Genomic DNA, 25,442 nt, shown 5'->3' with positions numbered 1-25,442 from the left:
TGGCCTTGTGAATGGATGAAAAGGTGTTGGCTTCTATTTACAAATGTGAAAAACTGAATGTTATGCAGTTTGCTTGAATAATTTTCTCTAAAAAAGATGTAAAGCAACAAGAAGGGATGAAGAAGGAATTTATATAAAACGATTTTTGCAAGACTTTAATAGTTCACATGGCCTGTTCATTTTAAAACTTCCTTAATATTAAACGAGTATTGTGGTACATTTGACTCAAATGGTTATTTGAAGCCCATATAACTAACATTCTTGTGGGAAAAGTTCTCGATATTATACTTTCTGCATTCACATATGAAATTATGGCTTTTGTCAAATGTAAACATACATAAAAGAGGAGCGCAACTTAAATGTCATGGAATGACATTAGTTGGTGACGGAATTGTAACTGAACAGAGAAAAGAGTCTTCGGGAGGTACTAGCACTCTGCACAAAAGCGCAAGATAGCATATATCAAACTTTCAGACAAGTCATAACTATAACAGTAACACGAGATACATATGTACATTTTGCATCGTCCTTCTTTTATATCACCAGAAACTGGCAAACATTTAACTCAGAAAAAAACTGCCGGTGCCGCGGAGATGTTTTTGTTCCCTGCATCCATCCCCCTTCCCGCAAGTTCGTATGGTATAATCGGAATGCTGCCCCACTTGTCCATCGAACATAACTGCGCAGTGTTTCTGGATTATTCATCAGAAATACATCAATTATTATTAACTTAAGTTACACCTCACTGTGATTGTCCAGTCGGGAATCATTTTCTGTTTCCTTCGACTGATATGTTTCTACACACCCCTGTACATTCCAGTGTTGGGTCAATCCGTTGTAAGGCCCTTGTTGATTAGGGAGTTGTTTTCCTTATCACGTTGAAGTTTTAGCTTTGTTGTGTAACCGGGAGTCTCTCATTTGTGGTCAGTAGCTAGTTGGACACTTCTTATATTCTAGACGAGATACTATAATTTTTGGCTTCTTCGCGCAAGAAACGTATTCTTTCTCCCTGGCATCGTAAATCGTAGGGAACTTGACAAGTTTTTTTTCTGTTGACTTGCTTGCTTGCTAGCTAGCTAGCTAGTACTAGAGTTAGGAATTCTGTGAGTTTATAATGCCTACATTGCGGGACAGCACCATGACCAACCCCGGCGAGAACCCTCATCAAGTGCGGGTAAAAGCGTATTACAGGGGGTAAGTAACGAGTGTGACCAGATTTGTTTAATATAAAGGTGTTTAAGTTGAATAATTACAGACCTGGTTATGTTCTTTACTTTTTAATCACGTTTGTGAACGAAAAAGTGTTTGCTATCTAGCTCGGTAGGAAGCGAGCTACCAGCTAGCTAACGCGTCTTGCCTAGCTAGGTTAGTTAATTTAGCCAACTAGCGTACTTTGTTAGCTAAGGTAGCGCTTCAGAAAACGTGCGGTTGGCTAACCTAGTTAACATTGGCAAACCTGGTTAAACTAGTCTTGTTAACTGCCTAGCTTTCACTAACACGACCCTGATTCACCAAAATGAATAGCTAGCAAACTATAGCTACTGATATCGAGTGGTCGTAATGTTCCTTTATCCCAACCTGGTAAAATGAATAAAGCTAGCTAAAGTTCCACGGAATTCTTTATATTTAAGCAGACTGAAACAGGTGGATAGATCGAGATCCCTTAGTAGCTAACTAACGTTAACGAGACACCAGCTATCAACGCGTTTCTTTTCGTGGTTTGTATACATACCAGGATTTTGAAGTGTTTTACTTACACTTTATTGGAGCCGTAGGTTTTTAAATTATAGAAACAATAAACTGGATATTACAGGAATTGTCATTTAGCTAGCTAACAATGAAAGCTAGCTAAGTTCCTGTCATAAATTACTTGTACATAAGTGATACTAACAAAACTATCCACGGAAATCTAAGGCAAGCTCACCCCATGTTTTCTCTTGATTTCTCTTATTATTTAGACTTTATATGTATATTACACATACACAAGGTTATAAAGAAGACTTTATCTAATGTATTGTCTGATGTTGGCAGTATGAAAACATAATGTGATTTTAAGGCAAAGTTATTGCTTCACATGTCGCGTATTTGTATAATTTAGACATATGGAAGACACCATCAACCCTCCCCGTAACACTCACGGTCTCAGTATCGGTAACGCTAAGACTTGGTGGAAATAATGTTAACCCTTGTTGGAGTAGTTGAGTTGTATTCATGTAACCACTGGTGACGCTTGTGAATGTCATTCACTTGGAACTAGAAAAACCTGTTGTACAGATAGCTTCTGCTGGACCTGTTGTGGCCTATTCCTCACTCATCTCATGTAGGATATTTTCTTCTACATTTTATTGCATCATGGCCTAAATTCAGGCCAGTGAGTCTTTCCAGGCTAAGGCATGGTGAGAGTTGGAACAGCATTCTTGCTTTGAGATGAAATAATCTTTTCTTTCCTGGCTTTGTGTGTTTTTTAGTCCTCTCTGAAAGGCTGTAAAGTGTAACAAAAATAAATCTGTAGCCTACCACCCATGTATACATACACATACACACATACTTAAACATACTGTTCATAGACAGTTGAAATGTATACTAAGCATGTGCCGATACAAACATTTATCATGATTTAACTTGCCTTTTATCATGGTTTCTGATATCATGGTATAAAAACAAAACAAAAAAGATTTAGTTTTCCAAAATCCAGCCTTTTCAGCTACTTCAGTGGCTATCTATTTGGCAATACATTTCTTCACACTCTCCATGTCTACCATTTCTAGTATAATTTGTGTGAATTTGTTTTTCTTTGGGCTCGGTGTTCGGTTGCTCTACAATGCAGCTACAAAAGGCAGGTCAGTTATACTACTCAATGAGTCACAAAGCTCTCTATGCAAGAGTGCAAGTGACAGTTTGAATTTCAAGGCTTATTTCATGTAGTTTCATGTAGTGTAATTGAAATAAATAATTGAATAAAAACAATTACAAATTAGATTATTAAAATGTGCCAAAAAGTACAGATAAATTATTTATAATCACTCGTAATTTCACTGTTATATATTGCCACATGATGACACATTTATTTACTGATTGGTTGATATTAATTAGTATTATCCCCCATCAAAAAACCTCCAAACAGGACTGCACTACAGGAATACACTAACAGTATTGTTTATCAGTATAGGTTGCAGAAATTCTAATGATTCATACTAGTAATTACAGCTGTTTTTAAATAGGCCACAGGACAATGAAGAGTAACATTAGCTACGTACAGCTTATTAACCCTCAGTGACCTATCAGCATAGCATATGATGATGTTGATAATGAGTCTTACCAGTTAGTAGTAATTAAGTTCTGAGTCTTCACAAACTAAGCTCATGTTTTGGAGAAAGATGTCAGCTGAGATTTCTGTTTATTTCAGTACAGTTCATCCTCTGAACAACTGTTTGCAATGTTGGTCAGGGGAGAAGTTCTTTTTCTTCTTCTTCTGCAGAGAAAAGGGATGTGCCATCAGCCAGTTGTTTCCAGATAAATTAGTAAAATGTTGCACTGAGTTTGCTACATCTTTGTAATGTTTGCCTGAAGGTAATTTTAACTAAAAATACTTTAGTTTTTCCAGATTGGTTTCTGAAAGAAAAAAAGTTGAGTACCTTTCATGATATTTACATCAACTAATAAAGATAAGAATGATGGTGATATCTGAAACCCAATCCCAGTTCAATTTCAGAAGATTTGTGTGATGTTAGTGCCATCTACATGTCAGTCACTGGTTTGGCCATCTGAGGCGATAAATAATAAAAGTACTTGTACTACATCAGGTTTAGCATGTTAGACCTGGTAAAGATCGGACATTTTTCTTATATATGCATATATAATTTTGTAATTTTATATACACCATAATTTGCATGGCATGATTTTAGTCAGGTAAATAACACAATTTCTCAAATATGTTCCTTGAACTACATCTTGGACCCAATTCCAACATCAATTGTAAATAAATATTTAGTAGCTATACTAAGGAAACCAGATTATTCTGTTTTAAGTAACTTCAGACCAAATTCAAACTTAACCATTCTCATAAATAAAATAGTCGCTTAATGGTTTTTAAAGCTGTTTATGGCACAGCTGTGGTGAAGCAGCTTTTTGCTAATATATACCAACTATTGCCTTAAATTTTCCACAATTGATTTAGTTTCACATGAGCATCATCCACTGCATAGTATTAACTGGCAACAGTATGTTCTCTGAAACTCTTGGAATTCTGAGGGAAACATAGAATTTAAGTGGTGATGTGTATTTCTGCTAAGAAAAATGTTTTGGTTCTTTCATGATGGTGCCAAAACAATTGCATTTTACATTTGTAACATATAGCCACAGTTAATGTAGGATAGAAGGTTTGAATAGTCATAAGTTTTGAAATTGAATTGTTAACAAATTTGTATTGATCACATTAGCTTCTCAAACCATACTTCTCATAAGAGAACTGTGATATTTGAACTCTGTGCTTCAACAGAGGGCAGTGTGGAGTCTGTTTTACAATTTAATCCTGTTAAGAAAAAACACATTCTGAGTTTAATTGGGTGTGCACAACAGCAGCCTTCTCTACTGATCTCAGGAGGAAACTAGACTTCTAATTGGCTTGCACATTTTGTCTTTTGCACTTGGCTATCAGCATATGAGGTGAACTAAGCGATTAGCAAAGTTAATGTACATTTTTAGAAAATTGATTATCGTCTCTGGAATTACAGTAATAAATTATATCACATCGCCCTGGAAAGTTTAAAAGATTGCGAATCTTAATTCTAGGAAAAAACACCCAATGCCATATTGGAGAAAATTACATTTCTATCTTAAATTTTCTTTATAGTTCACCAGAATTTGCTGTTTTAAAGTTTTTATCAAAGGAGACTGGTTGAGAAACAAACATACCTCATTATTAAAATGATCATTCATTTCACTCTTCAACCCTTCATTATTTTTTACTCATGCTTTCAATTCAAATTCAATGAGTATTGGGTAAAGTACATGTTGGATGTCGTGTCTAGATGTTAGTCTTACGTAAAATAAAAGTTATTTGGGTTCATTCTGTTCATAATCAAAATTATGCCAGAATGACATAGAATCCCCCCCCCCCCCCTTTCTGCTAGAGAGTAGGTCACATGTACAGTTTTTCTTTGTTTGTTTTATTTATTTATTGCATGTACCCCAGCATTCATTCACAGGCTTAAAAAAAAAAAGTGGTGAAAAATGTATATTTGTATTTAATTAGTTGGTCTCGTTTGTTCCAAAGTTTAAATTCAGTCTTTTCTATTGTATTGATTTTTATCTAAAATAAAGACGAGTAAACAGGCTCATGAAACATATTTTTTTTTATGTGCTAAATCCACACAAAAAAGTCAGACATCACTTGTTTAATGTAATTTATTTGATTATGGACAAAACATGAACATTTTGGCCTCTAGGCCTTCATCAGTGTGCTTGTAACATTTTTATTTATTAATCCACTTGTATACTGTGATTAAAAGGGCACCCCCTTTGGCCACGTCATAACAAGGTCGCAAGCTTTTGACGTCATTACTCATATTAATATTTACATTTATGGCACATAGCTGACGCTTTTATCTAAAGTGACTTACAATTATCCTCAGTATAGTAAAAGGATGAATACATGGGACGAATGTTCAATATCTACTTGTGTACAAAACACAAAAAAAGCTCCCAGTATGAAGTCCCAGGATGCCAGTATTTTTGATTAAGGTGGCTTCAATCTGTTTGGCACCTTTTAAAAATGTGGCTACTAATTTCAGAGCCCAGAGAGGATTCCTCAGTCAGGCCCAAGTGGCTAGATTAGGCAGCCACATAAACTTTGATAGTGAGGCTTGCAGGAAGGAAAACACCAAGTCTACTCCTGTTAGAGGGTGCAGGTATTGCTACCTTAGCCTCCTAGTCTGATAGCCCGTCCGTCCGTCCGTCCGTCCATCCATCCGCCCATCCATCCGCCCATCCATCCATCCATCCATCCATATTCTTCAAACAGCAAACTACTCTTTTATGATGTCTCTTTTTGCCTACAGCATTTGCTGTAATCATCATAATTGGACTATGGCCTGATTTGCCTTTTTCAAAGAGTATCATAAAAAGGGAACACATACTGAGTCACTGTTGGAAAGTAGGCTATCCTATGAATTGATACTACTCAGTAGGCCACTTAAGCAATGGGCATATCCTGCTGGGTTTTTTTTTGGCTTTTCTTTTGTTTGGTTTTCATGTCTCTTGCCAAGAAAACCAATATATGTCAAAGGAGTGACGCCTGTATTGAATACGTGCTCCAAACCAGTGCTAGTCATGTATATGGTTGTATAGGTTGTATCTTCTGAGGAACCACACTGCTGAATGGTTAATTCTAAGATGTCATCTTGTAAAACCACAACTTATTTTACATTGTTGAATCAAGTTATACAAAATTAATTTCTACTTTCATTTGTTAATACAAACCGCTATGATCGTGCTGCTTCCAGTGATTCCACTGCTTTACTTGGAATCTTGCAGTGCATTTTCAAGCATCAATCAGAATGTCTGATGAAACATGTCCAACTACTGCTTCTTATCGCGTTAAATACATTTTTGGTTGAACAAATTGAAACACATAATGTTCATAGGTCTGTACTACATACTGTTGTTGCTTTTTACAAAATAGCAACCGTTTTTACTGTGTGATTGCTCATATTTACTGTAATTTTATTTTTTACTGGGATTAGATTTGTAGTTCTATGTATTTTGGCTAGATTAGATTTTTGTAGTCGGTATCTAGGCTTTACACCCATATACTGAAAATGCAAACGTCCTCATCTGCCATTATTGAAGTAGTGTAAACAAAACACTGGTTTTCGCATTTTTTGGCGTCACTTTTTGCGTCATGCACACTAAACAGGTGCCACCCCTTGCTTAAACCAAACAGAATATTTCCAGTAGCAAGAACACATCTGACAGACAGTCTCCTGCTGTGCGCTCTGTGAATGGACAACTCCGGACAATGTCCAGACCAGAAAAATGTGCGGTGATTATGGTAATGTGGTTATCGTCATAGCCCTAACTAGTGGCATAATTGTGTAGTTCATGCATGATTGACTCCAGGGCATTGGGATACTACAGCCTTGACAAAACATTGCTGTAGAAGGTTCCATGCGAGCTTGCAGTGGACATACTGATGGCACTAGCTAATTCTGCATAAACCAAAGTGGTTCAAAATTATATATAATTTTTATAATGTTATCTTGTTGGGTAACAAATTAGTCTCAATTTAGTATTAATTCACGTCACCCTCCTCACATTTTCCTCACAGAAAACCACTGGTAACTAGCAATATGGCAATAATAATACTTAATCATCATAATTTATTTTTATTATTTTGTCATTGTAGTAGTAGTGAAGGCTTGAATAAAATAAATGCAATATTTGAAAAGCTGATAATTGGTTCATCATAATGTATAGACTGTGGGGATTACTGAGCAATAGATCTCTCTCTCTCTCTCTATAGATAGATAGATAGATAGATAGATAGATAGATAGATATAGATTTAAGAGTAAATTATCTAAAAGACTTTCAGTGAATTGTATTGTCTATGCCACATTTTTCAAATTGTTTTACTGGAAGAAAAAAAAAAGGATATTTGGACACCAATGTAGCAAATGATTAACGACTTACTTTAATGGTTGAGGTCATCTCTAGATAGAAATGCTGTGTGTGACAGGCTGAACCACCTTTGCCTTTAAAAAGAAAGTTTGAGGGCATTTTCTTGAAAAATAATGCTCTCTTACTTCAGGGACATCATGATCACACATTTTGAGCCATCAATCTCCTATGACGGCCTGTCCAATGAGGTGCGAGACATGTGCTCTCTGGACAATGACCAGCTCTTCACAATGAAGTGGATTGATGAGGAAGGTTTGCCATGCTTTTTCATAAAATAAACAACTCTGTGTGGATAAGCCCTGCTTCCGTTTTCTTACTGATCCTCAATGAATGTGTCGTTTTTAGCTTTTTAACTCACCTATCCTTTCTTGCAGTTTGCTGTTTGTTCTCTTGATCTAGAAATTTGTGCCTTTTTTAAAAAGAAATTACATTTTTCCATTTCATTTTTTTTTCATTGTGTTTGTATTAGCCACACAGCTTTGTACAATCAAAGAGGAGCAGCTAATGAAGGTTAAAGGTGATAAAAGCCTCCCAAGGGTCTGACACAGAAGCTCAGTCACAGATGGATGCAGGCAGACACACAGTTGGACACGCTCATTAACTCTTGAGCTCTTGTCCTGTTGTCTTGTCATGCATGTATAATGAGCACTGTTTTTCTGAGCAGCCTTGTTTCAGCAACCATATTGTGTCTGTCTGTAGCAGGCCAGCCTACCCATGTGGTGTGGTGATTTTACTATAAGTACTGGCTGTGTTTGCAGGAGATCCCTGTACTGTATCGTCCCAGCTGGAATTGGAGGAGGCTTTGCGCTTGTATGAACTCAACAAAGACTCTGAACTCATCATTCATGGTAAGGTCAGCACTGTGCATCACATGCAGTGGGGTTGGTTGGTGTATGCCGGCATGCATGCTTTCAAAGAGCTATTCTGTTGGTTGTGTTTGTATGTAAAGTTTGTGGTAGGTAGATGGTCTTGTTTAACAACCAAAGTTTGCCACATTTTTAGATATCCTCCCAGAGGTGGGTAGTAATGTGCTATATTTACTCTGTTGCATTTACTTAGTACCATTTTAAGCAAACTTTACTTTTAAGAATTGTATAAAAGAGGGTACTTTTTTTTTTATATATATATATATACTCTTACTCAAGTTTATTTACGATGTCAAAAATGTACTTTTACTCGGTTATATCCATCAATATTCTTTCTATTACATTTTAAAACATTTTTTACATTTTGTAAGTTTTGCCACAACCTATCAACTGTGGGAGGGTTGGCAAAATCCCTAAAGATGATCACTGAGTACCACCACTTTGCTTCAGTAAGTTAGACAACTGGACAGTAGAATGACATAATGAACAGTGAACAGGTGCCTTCCAGCATGATTACATTTTGTGAAAGTAGTTCGCAGTGTATTCTTTTCTCTATGGCTTCCATATCTGTGTGAAATCGGTGCCGTTTCCTAAAGAGCATTATTAATATGAAAGTAAAGTGAAATTCTAAGAAAAAATGGTTGGCTACCTATATAACTATAAACTACAAACTGCAGAAATGTAAATGCAGCAGCTCAACAGAACTGAACTAAGGCATCCCTGAACTAGGTATGCAGCTCTATATTGAGAGAGATTTTCAAGATTATGAAGGTTTCCAGTAGATAAAAATCAAGGTTTGTAACTGAATTTACTTTCGACTACATACATGTGCAGTTGTTGGCTAGGCATTGTACGATATCTAAACTAGCCAGCTAGCCAGCCAGTCTCGCTAATTGGTTGCATAATTGGTTTTCTTTTTTTTTCCTTGTTGTTTTTGTTGGGTTTTTTTTCTTTTTTTTTTTTTCTTTTTTGGTTCCATTATATTTACATCTTCATGTATGGAATTCAGCAGACATCTACCAAAGTGCTTTTAACTGTCTACTTGGATTGAACCAATAGTTTACAACTGATTATACTCGCATTATGTATAGTAGGCCTATGGAAAATCGGTACCAAGGAAAGTGGAGCCCCCCTATGTTGGTAAACTATTACTGGACACTGAAGAAGGATGTTCAACATTGTAAATATTTTAAGTGTAGTAGACTTATTTATGAATAAGCAATGTATCCTTATTGTAAAATTAACATAAAAACCATGCTTTAAATTTGAATTCAGTATAAACATTTGTTGCCCAGTGTTATTAAATGAGTTATGATGAAGTAAACTTGCTAATTGAGTAGTCTTTTTAACAGACATTTTCTTACTTTTGCTTAAGTAATAATTTAAATGACTTGCTTCTACTTAATTATTTTAAAGTAACAATACTTTTACTTGAGTGCAGATTTTGGCTACTTTTACCCACCTCTGTGTACTCCTCACATTTTAAATGGCTGTCATGACGCTCTTTTGGTTATTGTAGATCTTCCAATTATACTGTTGTCCAGAACCATACTCTCAGAAGACATTTTACAGATATGTAATGCTAAATTACATATTACATAATGCTAAATCCTAAATTTCTGTCTGTGCCAAGTTACCTATATGACCTATATTTTGCAGCTATAGTACGCTCTGCCCTCTCAGCACTGCATTTCAGACATGGCCTTGTCGGAGATTTACCAGGTTCATTTACCTGACACTTTTATTTATTTTTATTTTTTTTAAACCAAAGCGACTTAGTTATGATTGAGTACCACTAGAGTAATTGAAGGTTAAAGGTCTTACTCAGGGGCCCAACAGTGGTAACTTGGCAGTGGTGGGGCTTGAACTAGCAATCTTCTGATTACAAGTCAAGTACCTTAACTACTGAGCTTCCATGATGTCTTTTATCAGATATGACTGCTATTGGCTTTATCACTGATATTAGGAGTATCGATGTTTCCCTGACATCATTACTTAGGAGTTGATCCTGCAAGTCTTGAAGCTATTTTGATTTAAAGCAGAAGAAGATCAGAGCTGAATCAGGTGTATTAATGTAACACTGTCAAATCCTGAGGGCCAGAGACCAATGTTGTTTGGTGATTGCATATGTAAACACACCTCATCATTTGCCAGGTTTTAATGGGTGTGTCTGAGCAGTACAATCACTAATCTTGGCCCTCTGGTCCTCCAGGACTGGACTTGGACTCCCCAGATCTAGATAAATACAACTATCGGATTGAGGCTCGATATCTGACGATACTCACTCAATATTAAATGACTTGAATTGGGATCAGGAGCAAATAAAAAAAACCTTGATCAGGGCACCCTAGCTGTTGTAATTTAATATAGTTTAGCAATACAGATTTATAGGTATATCAATTATTCAGTTTGTCAGTTGGAACATCTTATTTATTCTAGTCATCACAGAAATGGCTATTATCAAAGTTCTATCAGCTTTTTTTTTTTTTTGCCATATTTGTCAATTATTTTGTCAGTCTTTTGTTGCGATATTTGCTTTCTTAGTCTGTTTCGCTGTCGCGTTAACTTCATTTTCTCTTTCAAAGCATTGTTTCACTTGAATGCCCTTTCCTAGTTTTTCTTTTCTCGCTCTCACTTGCAAGAGCACATTTGTAGTTGGCTCTTTAGTACTCTGGTCTAGTGGACTATCTGGCTCTTCAGTACTCTGGTATAGTGGGCTATCTGGGGGAGTGTCTACTTGCACTGCATTCTGCATAGCACTGCACTTTCTAGACCTTTTCTGAGCATCCCTCAATACCTTTTCTGATACCTCTGCGGCTTCTGCTCCCAATTCTCTCAATTGTCTCACTTTTTTTTTTGTCTTGAACCCTCTTACACCTTTCTTTCCTTCTGTAGAATCTCATTTCTGCTGTCTGGGTCATTGTTTCTCTCTTCTCTTTCTACGATGCTCCCTATTTGTTTTTCTTTGCTCTTCCACTGATGGCCATGCTTCCCTGCAATACAGATAAAAGCAATAAATTAGTTCGTCATTATTGGGAGACCACAGGTCCTACTGTTACATAGTTAACCATGACATTGCCCGATTTGTTCAAACTTATTAAAAAATCTGACTGAGTTGACAAAGTGAGGATATGACTTTGATGTTCAAATTTTTTTAATTGAAAAAGTCATTTGAAGTACATTGTGATATGTAAGTCATTTGATTTATATATTTTAAACTTTCAGTTTTACATTATTTTAACTCTTGCTCAGGCTATGAGAAGTTGCATGTACTGTCCTAGTACAGAGCCTGCATTTTTAACAAATTGGAATTAAGTTTTAAAATTATATGAATTGAATTTAATGAGCATACACAGATCCTTCAGATTTAACTTTTTAAAGTATTTTTATTAGTGTTAAAAATATTAACATGGGCTTTTCAATGTAGGGCATATTTTGTCCCTTCTCTTGAGAGTCAGTGATGGTTTAGCAGTGTAGATGTATTTCACTTATTCAGTTAAAAGGTTGTCAATTACAACAAGTTATTTATTCCAGTAATCACAACACACAGATAGCTGTTAGTTCTTAATATTCTTGGAGTGAATTGTGATGCAGATAACTGACTACAAATCTGTATTAGTGCCTCTGGCTTTTTGGATCAAAATTGGTTCAATACCTACCTTAGTGATTATTATGTTGCACTTGAAACTCTAAAAGTCATGTTTTGCCTTGTGGTGTCCTTCAAGATTTGATGCTGAGACCATCACTATTTTAATCTTTATATGCTCCTGTTAGCCAAAATGTCTCTAGCTGTTGACCCTCAAAGGTCTATTGACTCTTTGATTGTTTAGAGGACATCAAATACTGGATGTATCTCAATTTTCTAAACACAGATAAAACCCAGTTGCTTGTTATTGTCAATAGCGAATAGTTGAATGTTGTGCTGGCACTCTTAGTCACTACTTTTGAAGGCTACAAACTATGACAAATTAGTTTGCCCTTTGACAGTGACCATAAGAACCATATGTGTAATGTTTACAAAACTGCATGCTATCATCTAAAAAAAAATAGCCAAGGCTTGTGACAGTCTCCACAGCTTAAAGCGAATGCGTTTGTGTCAGTTCATCTAGACTAATAATGCTCTTCATTTTGGTCTACCAACGAACTGTCTCTAAGAACAAGAAGGAGGGACAGTTATACATTTTTAATACAAATTTTTAATACAACTGTGTCTTCATCAGAGTTAGAAATGGATAAAGACATATGGCACACAACAGAGACACCTTCCTGTATAGAAATTAGACACATGCCTGCATGAAATAGGGTGTGAAACTTTTCCATGGATCAATTTCTGTGTAAATCCACATTAGAATGGAAAATCAAGTGATCTGAGTGACTGAACAAGTCATGGTCATCATTGCTAGACTAGCAAGACTTCAGTGGGTAAAAAAAAAAAGTGCAAAACTTTTATCACTGAGCAATAGAAAAACATCACTTGATCCAGATTTCTGTTGCACCATGCTGGTGAGAGGGTCAGAATTGCTGAGCCCTTCCTGTCAGTTGTCAGCAGTTCAGGCTGGTGGACATGAACTAATGGTGTAGGGAATGTCTTCTTAGAGACTCTGGGTTTCTAAGAACTCTGGGTTCTCTGTTGTCTGTGGATGGATGTTTTGACAGTAGGGCTTACCTAAGCATTGTAGCTGATCATGTTTATCCCTTCATGGCAGCTGTTTACCTTATGGAAGAAGAACATTGCACCATGCTACAAGGGTCAGCTGGTCATGGATTGGTTCCAGAAACATGACATCACGTTTTACTTGCTTCACTGGTCTTCCCAGTTCCCAGAGCATCACTGGATTGAGGTAGAAAGGGCTGTTCAGAGTATGTTGGTACTTCCATCTAATTTGCAGCAACTGTGAGAAGCTGTTCTGTTTGCATGGGCCAAGGTTTTTGCAGGACGATCTCAACGCCTAGTGGAATGTAGGCCATGACGAAGTGCCACAATTCTGAAGACCAAAGGAGGTCCAGCACACTACTAGAAGGGTTTTGGTGTATAGGCAACCCAAGATATGTGTATATGTAGATAGGGGTATGTTGTTTGCCATGTCTTTGTCCTTTTCTCACTCTTATGAAGATGCATTAGTATTGAAACATTAGTCTGTTTGCACAAATAAAGGCTGAAAATTTATCAATGTGCTCTGTACACTTCTTGCTCTAGACTTTCATTCTTCTCCAGAGAAACACCGGAGTCAGTTGTTTTGTTGGAAGTTGTGCAGAGAATTTTAAAATTTTTATTGATCTAGGGTCTCTAGCTTGCAGAGAGTACATAATGGTGTGGTGAGAATAAAGGAGCATATTTCACCTGTTCTCAGACAACTTCACTGGCTACCTGTATCTTTCAGTACTGATTTTAAGATACTCTGACCTTTCAAATGCCTCTGTGGTCTCACCCCACTGTACCTGTGCTTGTATCACTTTATAGATTATTAGTTATCTTCATGTAAGAGCTGACAGGTCTAGCAACAGTAAAATGCTAGTGTTGAAATTTCTTTTGGTTTGGGGGTTTCATGTACCCTGGTTCATCTCTCACTCACGCTGAGAGGTAGTACCCAACTGTTTTAAAGTTTTGAGGTAATGTAGAGTGAGTTAGTGCTCAGTATGTCTAGCCTGGGTTTTTTTTTGTTTGTTTGTTTTTTCAAACTCTAGTCTTGTGGCACAACAAAACCTGGTTCATTCCTTGATCAGGTTAGTTAGGCATATTGGAGCAGGGAGACTGGGACCTGCAGTCTCCCAGAACTAGATGTGTCTTGTCCGTCAGATATCAAGTGACTATTCCTGATTAAAAATAAATAAAACCTGGAAAAAATGTTGAATGATCCTAGCTTAGCTTCCATGTAGGAGATGCTGTTTTTAGACTGGAGCATTGTGCTGGCACTGAAGTGAGAGCATATCTCTGTGTGGTGGTGTGCAATCTGAGTTTGCGCATGTGCATCTGTGAGTGAGAGTGTGTCTGTGTGTACTCTACTGTGATTGACACTGTTGCTTAGTCTTTCCAATAAGATAACTGTCTCTTTTCTGATGTGCAATACACCCCTTGCCTTTCTCTTTGCATTAGTTTAAATATATTGATGTAAGGTGTGACTGTAATAGGTGGGTACTGGCTAAATGGAGCTTTTTTGTGTGTGTTACCATTTTCCTCCGCTATGGATTCATCTGTTAGTCTTTGTCTCATCTCTCCAGTGTTCCCCTGTGTTCCTGAGAAACCTGGAATGCCCTGTCCAGGAGAAGACAGTAAGTGCCCTCTTTCCACAGTTCCTTTCACTAAACTGTGTTAACGTTTGGTAAATGGAGCACTACAGAGCACTTGGTTTTGGACATATCCACAGGCTAAGTGTCATTTAGGGATGCACCAATATGGAAATACTAGGCAGATGCAGATATTTTTATATTTTCCATGTACAGTCAACATTTAAATGTTACATTTAATGTCTTGGTCATATTTTACCTTTTTAAAATAAAAATCAGATCAACCAGTAGTGATTAAGCGGGCCATACATGGCAAACTTGGGACTCCACAGTTCTCCAAAGCTTTTGAAATGTGTGCAAACTTGTACAGTACCAAGTGAATGTATTTTAGATTTTTCCATGTCTGTAACATTGTCAAACACCACAGTGTTCTTGCGTGTGTAACACCACCTAAAATTCAAAATTTTAATCTTAATGTCTGTGTGATTTAAATTGAGCATACTCACAGGAATCGTGTCAAATGCCTAGATATTGGTGGTGAAGAAAAAGGCTGTCACATTATCAAGAAGCTTGTACATATCTGCTAGGGCTACATTGAGAAAAATGGTGAATGTTATGGTGTAACGGCTCAGTGCTCTTGTTCTCACAATGTTATTGTGCATATCTATTAAAAATGTAGCATATGTATCTTGGGTGTAGTAACTCTTCCTGTGCTGATTGGCTGTATGCAGAGTCCATATATCGCCGCGGGGCTCGGCGCTGGAGGAAGCTCTACTATGCCAGTGGCCACGCTTTCCAGGCCAAACGCTTCAACAGGGTGAGCCTTCCTTGCTTCAGCTGCATGTGAAGCTTACTCAACTCAGCCTACTTCCTGCACTTTTCACATTTACCCAAAGCAGCTAATGCAGACACAGGCAAGTCCTCACTCAGCTTTACTCGTGCGCTTTTTGGTGAATTGGTTATTTGTTGCAGCGGGCGCACTGTGCCATTTGTACAGACCGCATCTGGGGTCTAGGCCGCCAGGGCTACAAATGCATCAACTGCAAACTTCTGGTGCATAAGAAGTGCCACAAGCTTGTCACGGTGGAATGTGGCCGACAGATGATTCAGGTGGGACAGCATACTAGACTCAACTGTTCAGAATCTATAAGAATCTGCAGTCATGTCTCTTTATTTAGGACCCGCACAGTGTTAAATCTTGTAAAGAAACAATGTAATTTGTCATTATTCTACGGGTCATTTAGTAAGAATCTGCCCTTCATAGTACACATAGTATGCTTACTCTGTGTGTTTTACTGGAAAACTTTTATTACTTTATTTTTTGTGGGTGAGAAGGCAGGATGTCATTAACATTTGTCCATATTGTTCAGGAACCCGTGCTGGGACGAGTGGACCAGGTGTCTCACCAGTCTGATCACCCAGAGCCAGGTATATCTCAGACTTTCAGCCATGTGCCTGTATGAGTGCTAGTTGATCAGCTGAAAGGGTCCAACACACTTTAGGCCCACGTTCTTCTTATTTTAATGCCTTCATATGACATGGGTTCAAACCTTCATATGAAGGTTCACAATATCTGATGTAAATGCCTGTAAATGTTTTGGAGAAGGAATGTCTAACTTTGTTGTAGTTTGAAATATCAATGATTCTGTGAGTGGGAAGTAGTCCACTCACAGAATGTGTGAAATTAAACATTTGCGCATATTTGCAGTCTATCTAGTCTACCTACCTTTTTGATACAGAGTCAGAAGTCTCTGTATTTTGTTAAGAGTCAGAAGAGTTTTATAAAGACAGAGAGGTGAGGTTTCTGAGACTTCTGGTACAACCAGAACCGATTATCCCCCAAAAGAGGGAAGAGGATCAATCTGAGAGATAACAAGTGCACGCAGTGCCATTCATGCTAAGCACCACCCTTTTCCACCTAATGCATACAAAAAACACTTGACTGCAAATAGCATGCCCTTGTGGAGAATATTCCTGCTTAACATGACTGAGGCAAAGTAGTAATATCCATTTGAAAGGAAATAAAGCGGGTAAAATTTGGACATTTTATGAAAGCATTTGAGTCATTTGATTATTAATTTTAGTGGGACCCTGTATACATACTAGAACAGTGTGATCATATTAAAAAATCTGCTATGGATACAAATTTTAAAAAGAACAGTTTATGATGACTCATCATAGGTCACACCTTAGTCTCTATAAGAATAAGTTTCCATGCGTGCCATTGTTGAACACCATGCCTAATTGGGTTCATTAAGGCATTGGGCAGATATCACGGAGATCTTTCTTCACTGACTTGTATCGATCCTGAGCAGCTTCGAATAACTTAAGTTCTTAACTGATGTTCTGGGTTTGTCATAATTAACAGGATCAGTGATCTGTAATCTGCACACTGGAGAGCACAAATAATTTTGCTTTTTGTTCTACTTTTCAGTCCTTCCACACAAAAACTCAACTGAGAGCATCAACCATGAAGGGGAGGAGCATGAGGTCAGAGTCAGTGTGCCTACATGTGTGTGTGCTTGATGACTGTTTTAGAGATTGGCCTTATCCAGTAATTGCACTTTTTACAGCAGGAAAAGCGGGGCTTTTTGCACTTGTTTGTAAGAGTAAGACCCTGACCCATTAGGTCTTGAAGTCCTAAATCCATGTGTATACACAAGGTGATGTGGGTGTGTCTTTTAGGCAGTAGGCAGCAGGGATGTTGGGAAGGCTCCCTCTAGTCTGGGTTTGACAGACTTTGACCTGCTGAGGGTGATTGGTCGTGGAAGCTATGCTAAAGTTCTGCTGGTGCGGCTGAAGCGGACAGACCGTATCTATGCCATGAAAGTGGTGAAGAAGGAGCTTGTTAACGATGACGAGGTAAAGCATTGCTGCCTGCTTTGCAAAAGCCATGAATATAAATGTAAATAAAGACAAAAGTTATAATAGACTTTTGAGAAAACAGAGTATGTGCAAAACTTTTTTTTTTTATACTAGCAGGAGAAAATGCAAGTTGTAGTACAGTTGCATGACTGTAGTAAAACACATGAATGAGTGGCTAATGTCCATACAGTGCACTGAAGGCTGCTTGTCATCCACATGGCCCTAGTGTGTGTGAGATCAGTGCTGGCCAATAGAGGGAGCAGCAGGATTATTAGGTCCTTGAGGAGAGTTTCACCACCATCATCTTACAGCTCCTCTACTTAGTAGAGACTTAGTAGAGCAATGCTTGTTTGTCAAATTAGTGAGAATATGCCATGTCATGTCTTTGTGTATGTGTCTTTGCTCTCCTGTATTTCAGGATATTGACTGGGTTCAAACGGAAAAGCATGTGTTTGAGCAGGCCTCCAACCATCCATTCCTGGTGGGCCTCCACTCCTGCTTTCAGACAGAGAGCAGGTAAATACATATGTAGATTTGGCTGCCTGCCAGTTATGAAGTGCTATGTAAGGCTATGTAAGAACTTGGCAGTTTAATTAACTAACATGCATAATGCATATGGTCTCATTATAAGATAGCCAAACACCAGATTAAACTCATAGGAAATGTGCAGTCTAATGTGCCAGTGTACATTTGTGCAATTATTTGTTTGTTTTTTTTTCTCCCTTCTTCTCCTTCTTCTTTTCCTTTGGCAGGCTCTTCTTTGTTATTGAGTATGTAAATGGGGGAGACCTGATGTTCCACATGCAGCGGCAAAGGAAGCTTCCAGAAGAGCATGCCAGGTGTGACTGCTCACCTCCTCTCATTCCAAAGAGTCAGATCCACAGATACTTGGTGTGGGTACTGCTTGCACCTGTTTGCCTCTTGCTGTGGCAACAACGAAGAAATTAATATACTGAGTTCAGTGTTTTGTAATGAGTGATCAACAGCCATTAACAAAGAGTTCTTAGTACAGAATTCAATTCTAAACCAATTCTAACATGCCTTATTTAACTAACCTGTTGTGTTAAGAAAACACTGCTGAGCATGGTCAGGGATATTGGGTCTAAGCTGGAGCTACACTGCCCAGGAGGGCATATGCAGATTGAAGGTGGCCTTACAATGCATGTGTGCTTGTGTGTGACTGATGAATCTGGCACTGATGCAGTTTGTGTGTGACCCATGTGGGCTCTGGTAATAAGTGTGTGTGGCTGTGCTGCTTTCAGATTTTACTCAGCTGAAATCAGTCTGGCCCTGAACTACCTGCACGAACGTGGCATTATCTACAGAGACCTCAAACTAGACAATGTCCTATTGGAGTCCGAGGGCCACATCAAGCTCACAGACTACGGCATGTGCAAGGTGTGTGTGTGTGTGTGTGTGTGTGTGTGTGTGTGTGTGTGTGTGTGTGTGTGTGTGTGTGTGAGATATTGATGGGGGCATGATCTAATATCTTTCGCTCTCTGTATCTCTCTCTCTCTCTCTCTCTCTCTCTCTCTCTCTCTCTCTCTCTCTCTCTCTCTCTCCTTTTGTCTGCCTCTGTGTCATAGGAGGGCCTGAGACCAGGAGACACCACCAGCACATTCTGTGGCACCCCCAATTACATTGCTCCTGAGATCCTGAGAGGAGAAGACTATGGTAGCTGCTTGTCTAGTGTCTCGCATACCTTCTACCATGTCTGCTGTAGTGACCACACAGTGTCTGCGCTATAGAGGGGAAACTTCCTTAATGTTGCTCAGTTAAGTTGTTCTTTTTAAAGCCTTCTCATAGCTGATTGTTTTTATGTGTAACCAGGGTTCAGTGTAGACTGGTGGGCTCTGGGAGTCCTTATGTTTGAGATGATGGCAGGAAGGTCTCCATTTGACATCGTGGGCAGCTCTGATAACCCTGACCAGAACACAGAGGATTACCTCTTCCAAGGTATAGCAGCTTGTCAGTGTCAGGCTGCCTGGGGCAGCTGTGGTATTACTTGCAAGGTTTACCTTGCTTTGCTTTGGTAAACTGTTGTGTGCACATTGTATTTTCAGTAATATTGGAAAAACAGATTCGGATTCCCAGGTCTCTGTCCGTAAAAGCAGCCAGTGTTCTGAAAGGATTTCTGAACAAGGTAAAATGGTGATGACCCAGTTCAGCTGATTGTGTGTTATGTTGCACCATTATGTCAGCAGAATACACACACACACACACACACACACACACACACACACACACACACACACACACACACACACACACACACACACACACTCTCTCTCTGTCTGACTCACTCTCAGGATCCAAAGGAGCGTCTTGGCTGTCATCCTCAGACAGGCTTTGCTGACATCATGGCGCATCCTTTCTTCAGGAATGTGGACTGGGACTTGGTGAGTTAGTGTCTCTCTCTCTCTCTCTCTCTCTCTCTCTCTCTCTCTCTCTCTCTCTCTCTCTCTCTCTCTCTCTCTCTCTCTCTCTCTCTCTCTCTCTCTCTCTCTCTCTCTCTCTCTCTCTCTCTCTCTCTCTCTCTCTCTCTCTCTCTCTCTCTCTCTCTCTCTCTCTCTCTCTCTCCACTTCTCTATTGTTTGTGTAACGAGAGAGAGGGATGCATGAGCCCCTCTCCCCAGCAACATTACCCTGTCATGCTGAAACTGCCTTAGTACTTTGGTCTCTTTTTCCTCAGAGGTTTAGTGCTGGCTGTGCCACTCTGCAGTATGTATCTCTTAAGTATTTGGTTCATGAGCTAGAACAAAGCACTGAAACTGGCTTGATTTTGGTACTTAAACCAACCCATAAATCAGATGAGGGTTTTGAAAGGTTGGAGCTATTGCAGAGGCATGAGGCTGGTGTAGACCTGCACTGTAGCCTTCCACTGTGACTTGACCAATCATTTTTAAGTGAGAGATCTGGAATCTGGAGGGATCATGTTTTGTTTTTTTGTTGTTTTTTTTTTTCTCTCAGGCAGCCTGTAGTTCTCCCGTAGACCTACAGGGGGCAGGGTTTTCTGCCCCATGACTCTGGAAGTCACTATTTGAGGCTAAAAGAAAGATGACACCGTTTTAAATGAAGCATTTTTCCTTTTATAGGAGAAATGAAGCTGTTTGACTTTTCTTTAAAGGAATTTAAATCTATTAAATAATGCAGTAGTGCACAGGTGTGTGTGTGTGTGTGTGGCAGCCATGTCTATGTATATTGTTTGTGTGTTCCAGATGGAGCAGAAGCAGGTGGTTCCACCCTTCAAGCCAAATATTTCTGGCGAGTTTGGCCTGGACAACTTTGATGCCCAGTTCACCAATGAACCCATCCAGCTCACACCAGATGATGAGTCAGTAGCCCCACAAATCTCTCTCTCTCTCTGTCTCTCCCTGTGCATGCTTTTGTGAGAATCAGCAGCCCTCTCTAATGAATGTGCATCCATGCACTTGTTCTGTTCTGGGTGCTACTCTGTACACCATCAGACAATAAGACCAGCTTCAGCTGCATGTCTTTGGGCTTGCTGGTTTGACTGATCTTTCTTTATTTTTGTTCTCAATAAATCTTCCAGAAAGCATGTTTTAAGCTGTAAAACTGTTAAGTTTCAGAATGATTATTTCAAACTGCTGAATTGTACTCCTTTTTCATCCTCAGTGATGTGGTGAAAAAGATTGACCAGTCTGAGTTTGAAGGTTTCGAGTACATCAATCCTCTCCTGATGTCTGCGGAGGAGTGTGTGTGAGCTTCCCCGCTGCTCAAACTGCTGCACCCTTGCAGTCACATGACCCAAAACAAAGACTCTGGGTTCAGGGTGGGCATGAAGCTTCCCATCTTTGCCAAACCTCACACTTTGCCATACAAAACCACTCATCCATAAGGCTGTTTTTTTTTTTTTTTTTTTTTTTTTTTTTTTTTTTTTTTTTTTTTTTTTTTCCTTCTTTCTTTTTGTATCCTGCAAAACTACAGAGCTGGAACAATATTAATTGTTGCCTTCTCTCCTTGACCAGTGGGGTCTGAAGACAGAATGCTAGGGCTGAAGGCTAAGGCCTGTGGTTTACTGTACATTACAGGAGGGTTTGAGTACATCAATACTCCCCTGATGTCAGGAGGGTGTGGGATGGAGCGAGTGTGACCTTCCTACTGCTGGCTCCTCCCATCATCCCCTCTACCTGTTTTTGTTTTGTTTGTTTTTTGTTGTCTTTTTTGTGGGGGAGAAATGTTTTATCTAAGGAAATCAATAGAGCTACACCTCTTTTTAAAATTACAAAACCATAAAGGATGTGTTGGAAATGTTTTTGTAGAGTTTCACGTCTTGGTCCCCAGCATTGTCCTCCAGAGTACATTTATTTTAAACTGTATCTTTCTCTTTTTTTTATATTTAATGATGTGGTGGTCTATGTAGATCATCAACGATCTTGTATTAAGATTTTTATTTTGTTAAAAAAAAAGGTTGGCTCAAAATGGTGAAATGTGGGATTGTCGACAGTAAGTTGAAGGATATGGGGCATCAGTATAGACCATTGTAAGTGTATCAGAGAATCAAGAAACCCAGGCATTACCATTTAGAAAACCCTTAAATGTGAGAGGCTAAGTAAACCTTCCGTGAGAAAAGGGAAAGTATGTGTACGCTAGAAACACATCTGAAGAGCTCAACCATTCATGGCAACAACACAGGACCAAAAAGTAATAAAATCTACAGAAGCCTGACATTTTTGGCTACATTGCAGGCCTCTCAGTAAAGGCTGAGTGCATAGCTGCCTCACCACATAAGTAGTTGCTTAAGGTATGTTTGACCTGTTAGATTTTTCTTTCTTTTCTATTTTTCCCATTTCCCTAGTTCCCTCTTAATTCTGTACATGTTCATGTGAAATATTATTTGCCTTTTAGCCTGTTATAGCCTATTTTTGTTTTTTGTTGTTGTTGTAATGTTATGGAACATAAGGCATGTATAAATCATCTTTCAGTCAAGTTTGCATCTTGCTCTTGCTCTTGCTCTTGCTCTTGCTCTTCTCTCTCTCTCTCTCTCTCTCTCTCTCTCTCTCTCTCTCTCTCTCTCTCTCTCTCTCTCTCTCTCTCTCTCTCTCTCTCTCTCTCTCTCTCTCTCTATATATATATATATATATATATATATATATATATATATATATATATATATATATATATAAAAATAAAAATAAAATCTAAAAAATATGAGTCCCCAGTTAGACTAAGCCATGTCTCTAATCTGTGCGTTGGTATACAGAAAAATTACCTGAATGCTTTGGTATAGCTGTGCATTAAGTGGACATGTGACCAAACTACTAATGCGCATTAAGTAATACTTACACACTCTTAACCTTAGCACATGTTGAAACTTCAGTTTTGTCACAGATTTTGAAAGTAAGGAACTCACTGGCACTCTCGTGCAACAAATGATTGAATAATTTAGAAATCTTTATGCACTCCTCATCAGGGTCATTTAAAAGCCCTAGTCACTGTTGGGGCACGAGGAGAACACAAGCTCTCACCGTCACTGACTGTAACCATGCACAGCATGAAAGACTATTAATGGACCAGAACATCATATTTTTTCTGTTTATGTAATTAAAGTATTTAATTGATCTTCATTTAAAAGTGTTTTAATAGTTTTTTGGGGTTTTTTTGGCTACATGGATACTGACAATTTACTGCTTTTAGTCATCTTAAGGTGGAAAAAAGTCATCTTATTTAATGAAGCATCACTTAAATATGCTGTTTAAAATAAAAACAGGAAAAATACACATGCTCAGTATTTAGTTATATGTTGCTGCTGTTCTTTGATGATTGATAAAGCTGCTTTCACGTGTTTTACAGGGTACTACAGTGAGTGTTTTGAGCTCACAGCTTTACAGCTTCAGTTCCTCTCAACGTGTGGCTGCTTTTGTATGTGGAATAATCTTGGATGCAGTGCAGACTAAACAAATGGTGCTCCTACTGTAACTTGACCTTTACAGCCCTGTGAAATGGCTCACCTGATTTTACTACATAGAGCAGCAGGGGTCAAGAGGTCACAGCAGGACCACTGGGGTCATAAGGTCAGTTCAAATCTGTACACTGTATGTGGATTCCTTTAAAGCAGTTTCCTGCTGGCAAAAATCCTGGCCATCAAAGTAGTGTTCACGTGTGCTGAGACATTAAGGTTAGACTGCATATAAAAGATGTGCACAGCCTACACTAAACTTGCATGTGGTTTCAGTCTGGTTGCACTCCATTTTGTATTTTGTATTCTCTGTAGTGAATAGTGCAGGCTCTGACAAGACCACCTGGGAATCTTCCTGTTGTGAGGTCTGTTGATGACTGATTCTACATAATGAGCTTTACTTGGTGACTTTGTCTTACTGTGATCTCCCCTATGGTATGGGAGATCTCTTCCCTCGGGAGGCCAGAGTAAAGGTACCCTTCAAAATAATGTAACCCTGTGTATTTAATGAGGAAGAGCATCAGAGACAACTGTGATGTGTGCATGCATTTTGCTTCTCTCATTCTCTCTCTGGCTCTAACCTTTTTATTTGTACAGTTTCTTTTGCTGTTCATAAGCTTCCATGGTGGGCTTGACATTGGTTATAATTTCTCCAATTTATACTCTGTGCCGCAACCACTCTCGCTGGCTGGGGATGTTGCCCTGAACAACCATCATGAAATTTGCCGCTATAGCTTGCAATAACTTTTATCTAGTATCTTTGTGAGGGTTTTTTTTTTTTTTTTGTCAGATATTTCTGAAGCAGTTCTCTTGTGAGTATTTGGTGTTTACTCCATCAGACTGTAATGGAGACAGAACCCTGATTTAACTGCATGACTCATTGAAGGATGGCTGTATTTCCCCAGTCACACATTGCTCTCATTCTTTTCTATACTATACACTTTAGTGTCACATTAAATATCAGCTAGAGGGCAATCATGTATATCAAGATGGAATTATGTTTTGCAATACATGAGATGTTAAAATGTAAAAATGTAAAAAATGTTTTACACCTCTAGTAATGCGACTGCACCTGGGCTCTCGCACTACTGCCGCTTAGTGGTGCAATTTGCTGTCCACAATGGGCTTGGCTGTGCTTACACCGACATAAGATCCACATCTTAGTTTAACACATTTCTACATCTGATCTAAACTAATTTCTGCAGCAAATGGTTTTATATTTGCATGACACTTATTCTTAAATTTTACTGGATTGATGTAAACAATATAATAAACATTAGGTTTCTTTAGATACAAAGTTGGTGCTGTGGATGTAAATTAAGCATAGTGGGGGGGGGGAGGTTCTGACACACTAATTTGTATATTTACTGGGTTGTTTGTTCAAGATCTTTGGACTTATTTCTAGTACATGCATATAAGATCTTGATTTAATTTGGAATACCAAATAAGCCCATGTTCAACAAGGAAAAAAACTACACCTCCAGCCATGTTGTAACACAGTATTTTTAGGCTGCTACAAAATTCTCACCTGAGCTTGACCTGCTGTTGCTGTGGGGTGAAGGACATTAAGTGTTAGGTTTGGTGTAGGTAAATTCAAGCTGCCACAGTTTAGCCTCTCCAATTTACCATTTCAATAGTACTAAACAAATGGTTCCCCAACGGGAAACAGAACTTGGGGGGGGGGCAGCACCCCATCCTGCATGGAGATACGATGACCAGTGATCAAACAAATTTCTCCATGAGCTCCAGGCTACGAATCATAGAGCACACAGAAACTGTTAGAACACAGAATGTTTTAGAATATTTACTTTGAGCTTTCTTTTTAGGAATAACTTTCACATGTGGTAGCAAGAGACTAAGCATTTTGTATAAACAAGATTTCAAGAGT

General features: G+C 38.5%; 1 protein-coding gene across 6 annotated transcripts; it reads left to right on the top strand.

The window, feature by feature from the left end:
- Positions 1-821: 821 nt before the first annotated feature.
- Positions 822-21,561, top strand: prkci (protein kinase C, iota). Of its 6 annotated transcripts, none has more exons than XM_081703483.1 (19): positions 822-1,194; positions 7,809-7,930; positions 8,148-8,195; positions 8,437-8,526; positions 14,764-14,814; positions 15,501-15,586; positions 15,742-15,879; positions 16,140-16,197; positions 17,204-17,259; positions 17,455-17,631; positions 18,053-18,150; positions 18,387-18,527; positions 18,897-19,032; positions 19,221-19,308; positions 19,465-19,590; positions 19,698-19,777; positions 19,944-20,033; positions 20,853-20,968; positions 21,271-21,561. In XM_081703483.1, the coding sequence occupies exons 1-19, from the start codon at positions 1,115-1,117 to the stop codon at positions 21,356-21,358; spliced, it is 1,869 nt and encodes a 622-aa protein (XP_081559609.1). In that variant the 5' UTR covers positions 822-1,114; the 3' UTR covers positions 21,359-21,561. The 6 variants fall into 6 exon arrangements, with proteins under 6 accessions (XP_081559609.1, XP_081559610.1, XP_081559613.1 ...); XM_081703485.1 differs by having other exon boundaries at positions 824-1,194; positions 18,387-18,473; XM_081703484.1 differs by lacking the exon at positions 8,148-8,195 and having other exon boundaries at positions 823-1,194.
- Positions 21,562-25,442: the final 3,881 nt, after the last annotated feature.

Source organism: Electrophorus electricus, chromosome 20, assembly GCF_041902795.1.
Source record: "Electrophorus electricus isolate QZ-2024a chromosome 20, ASM4190279v1, whole genome shotgun sequence".
NCBI classification, from domain to species: Eukaryota; Metazoa; Chordata; class Actinopteri; order Gymnotiformes; family Gymnotidae; genus Electrophorus; species Electrophorus electricus.
This window is presented reverse-complemented; position numbering and strand designations above follow the sequence as displayed.

Excerpts from the sequence above, each read along its gene's own strand:
- prkci (XM_081703483.1), top strand. The coding sequence starts at position 1,115 with ATGCCTACATTGCGGGACAGCACCATGACCAACCCCGGCGAGAACCCT. Across the intron at positions 19,309-19,464 it reads CCTGAGAGGAGAAGACTATG|GGTTCAGTGTAGACTGGTGG; the intron begins GTAGCTGCTTGT and ends ATGTGTAACCAG. Across the intron at positions 19,778-19,943 it reads TGAAAGGATTTCTGAACAAG|GATCCAAAGGAGCGTCTTGG; the intron begins GTAAAATGGTGA and ends ACTCACTCTCAG.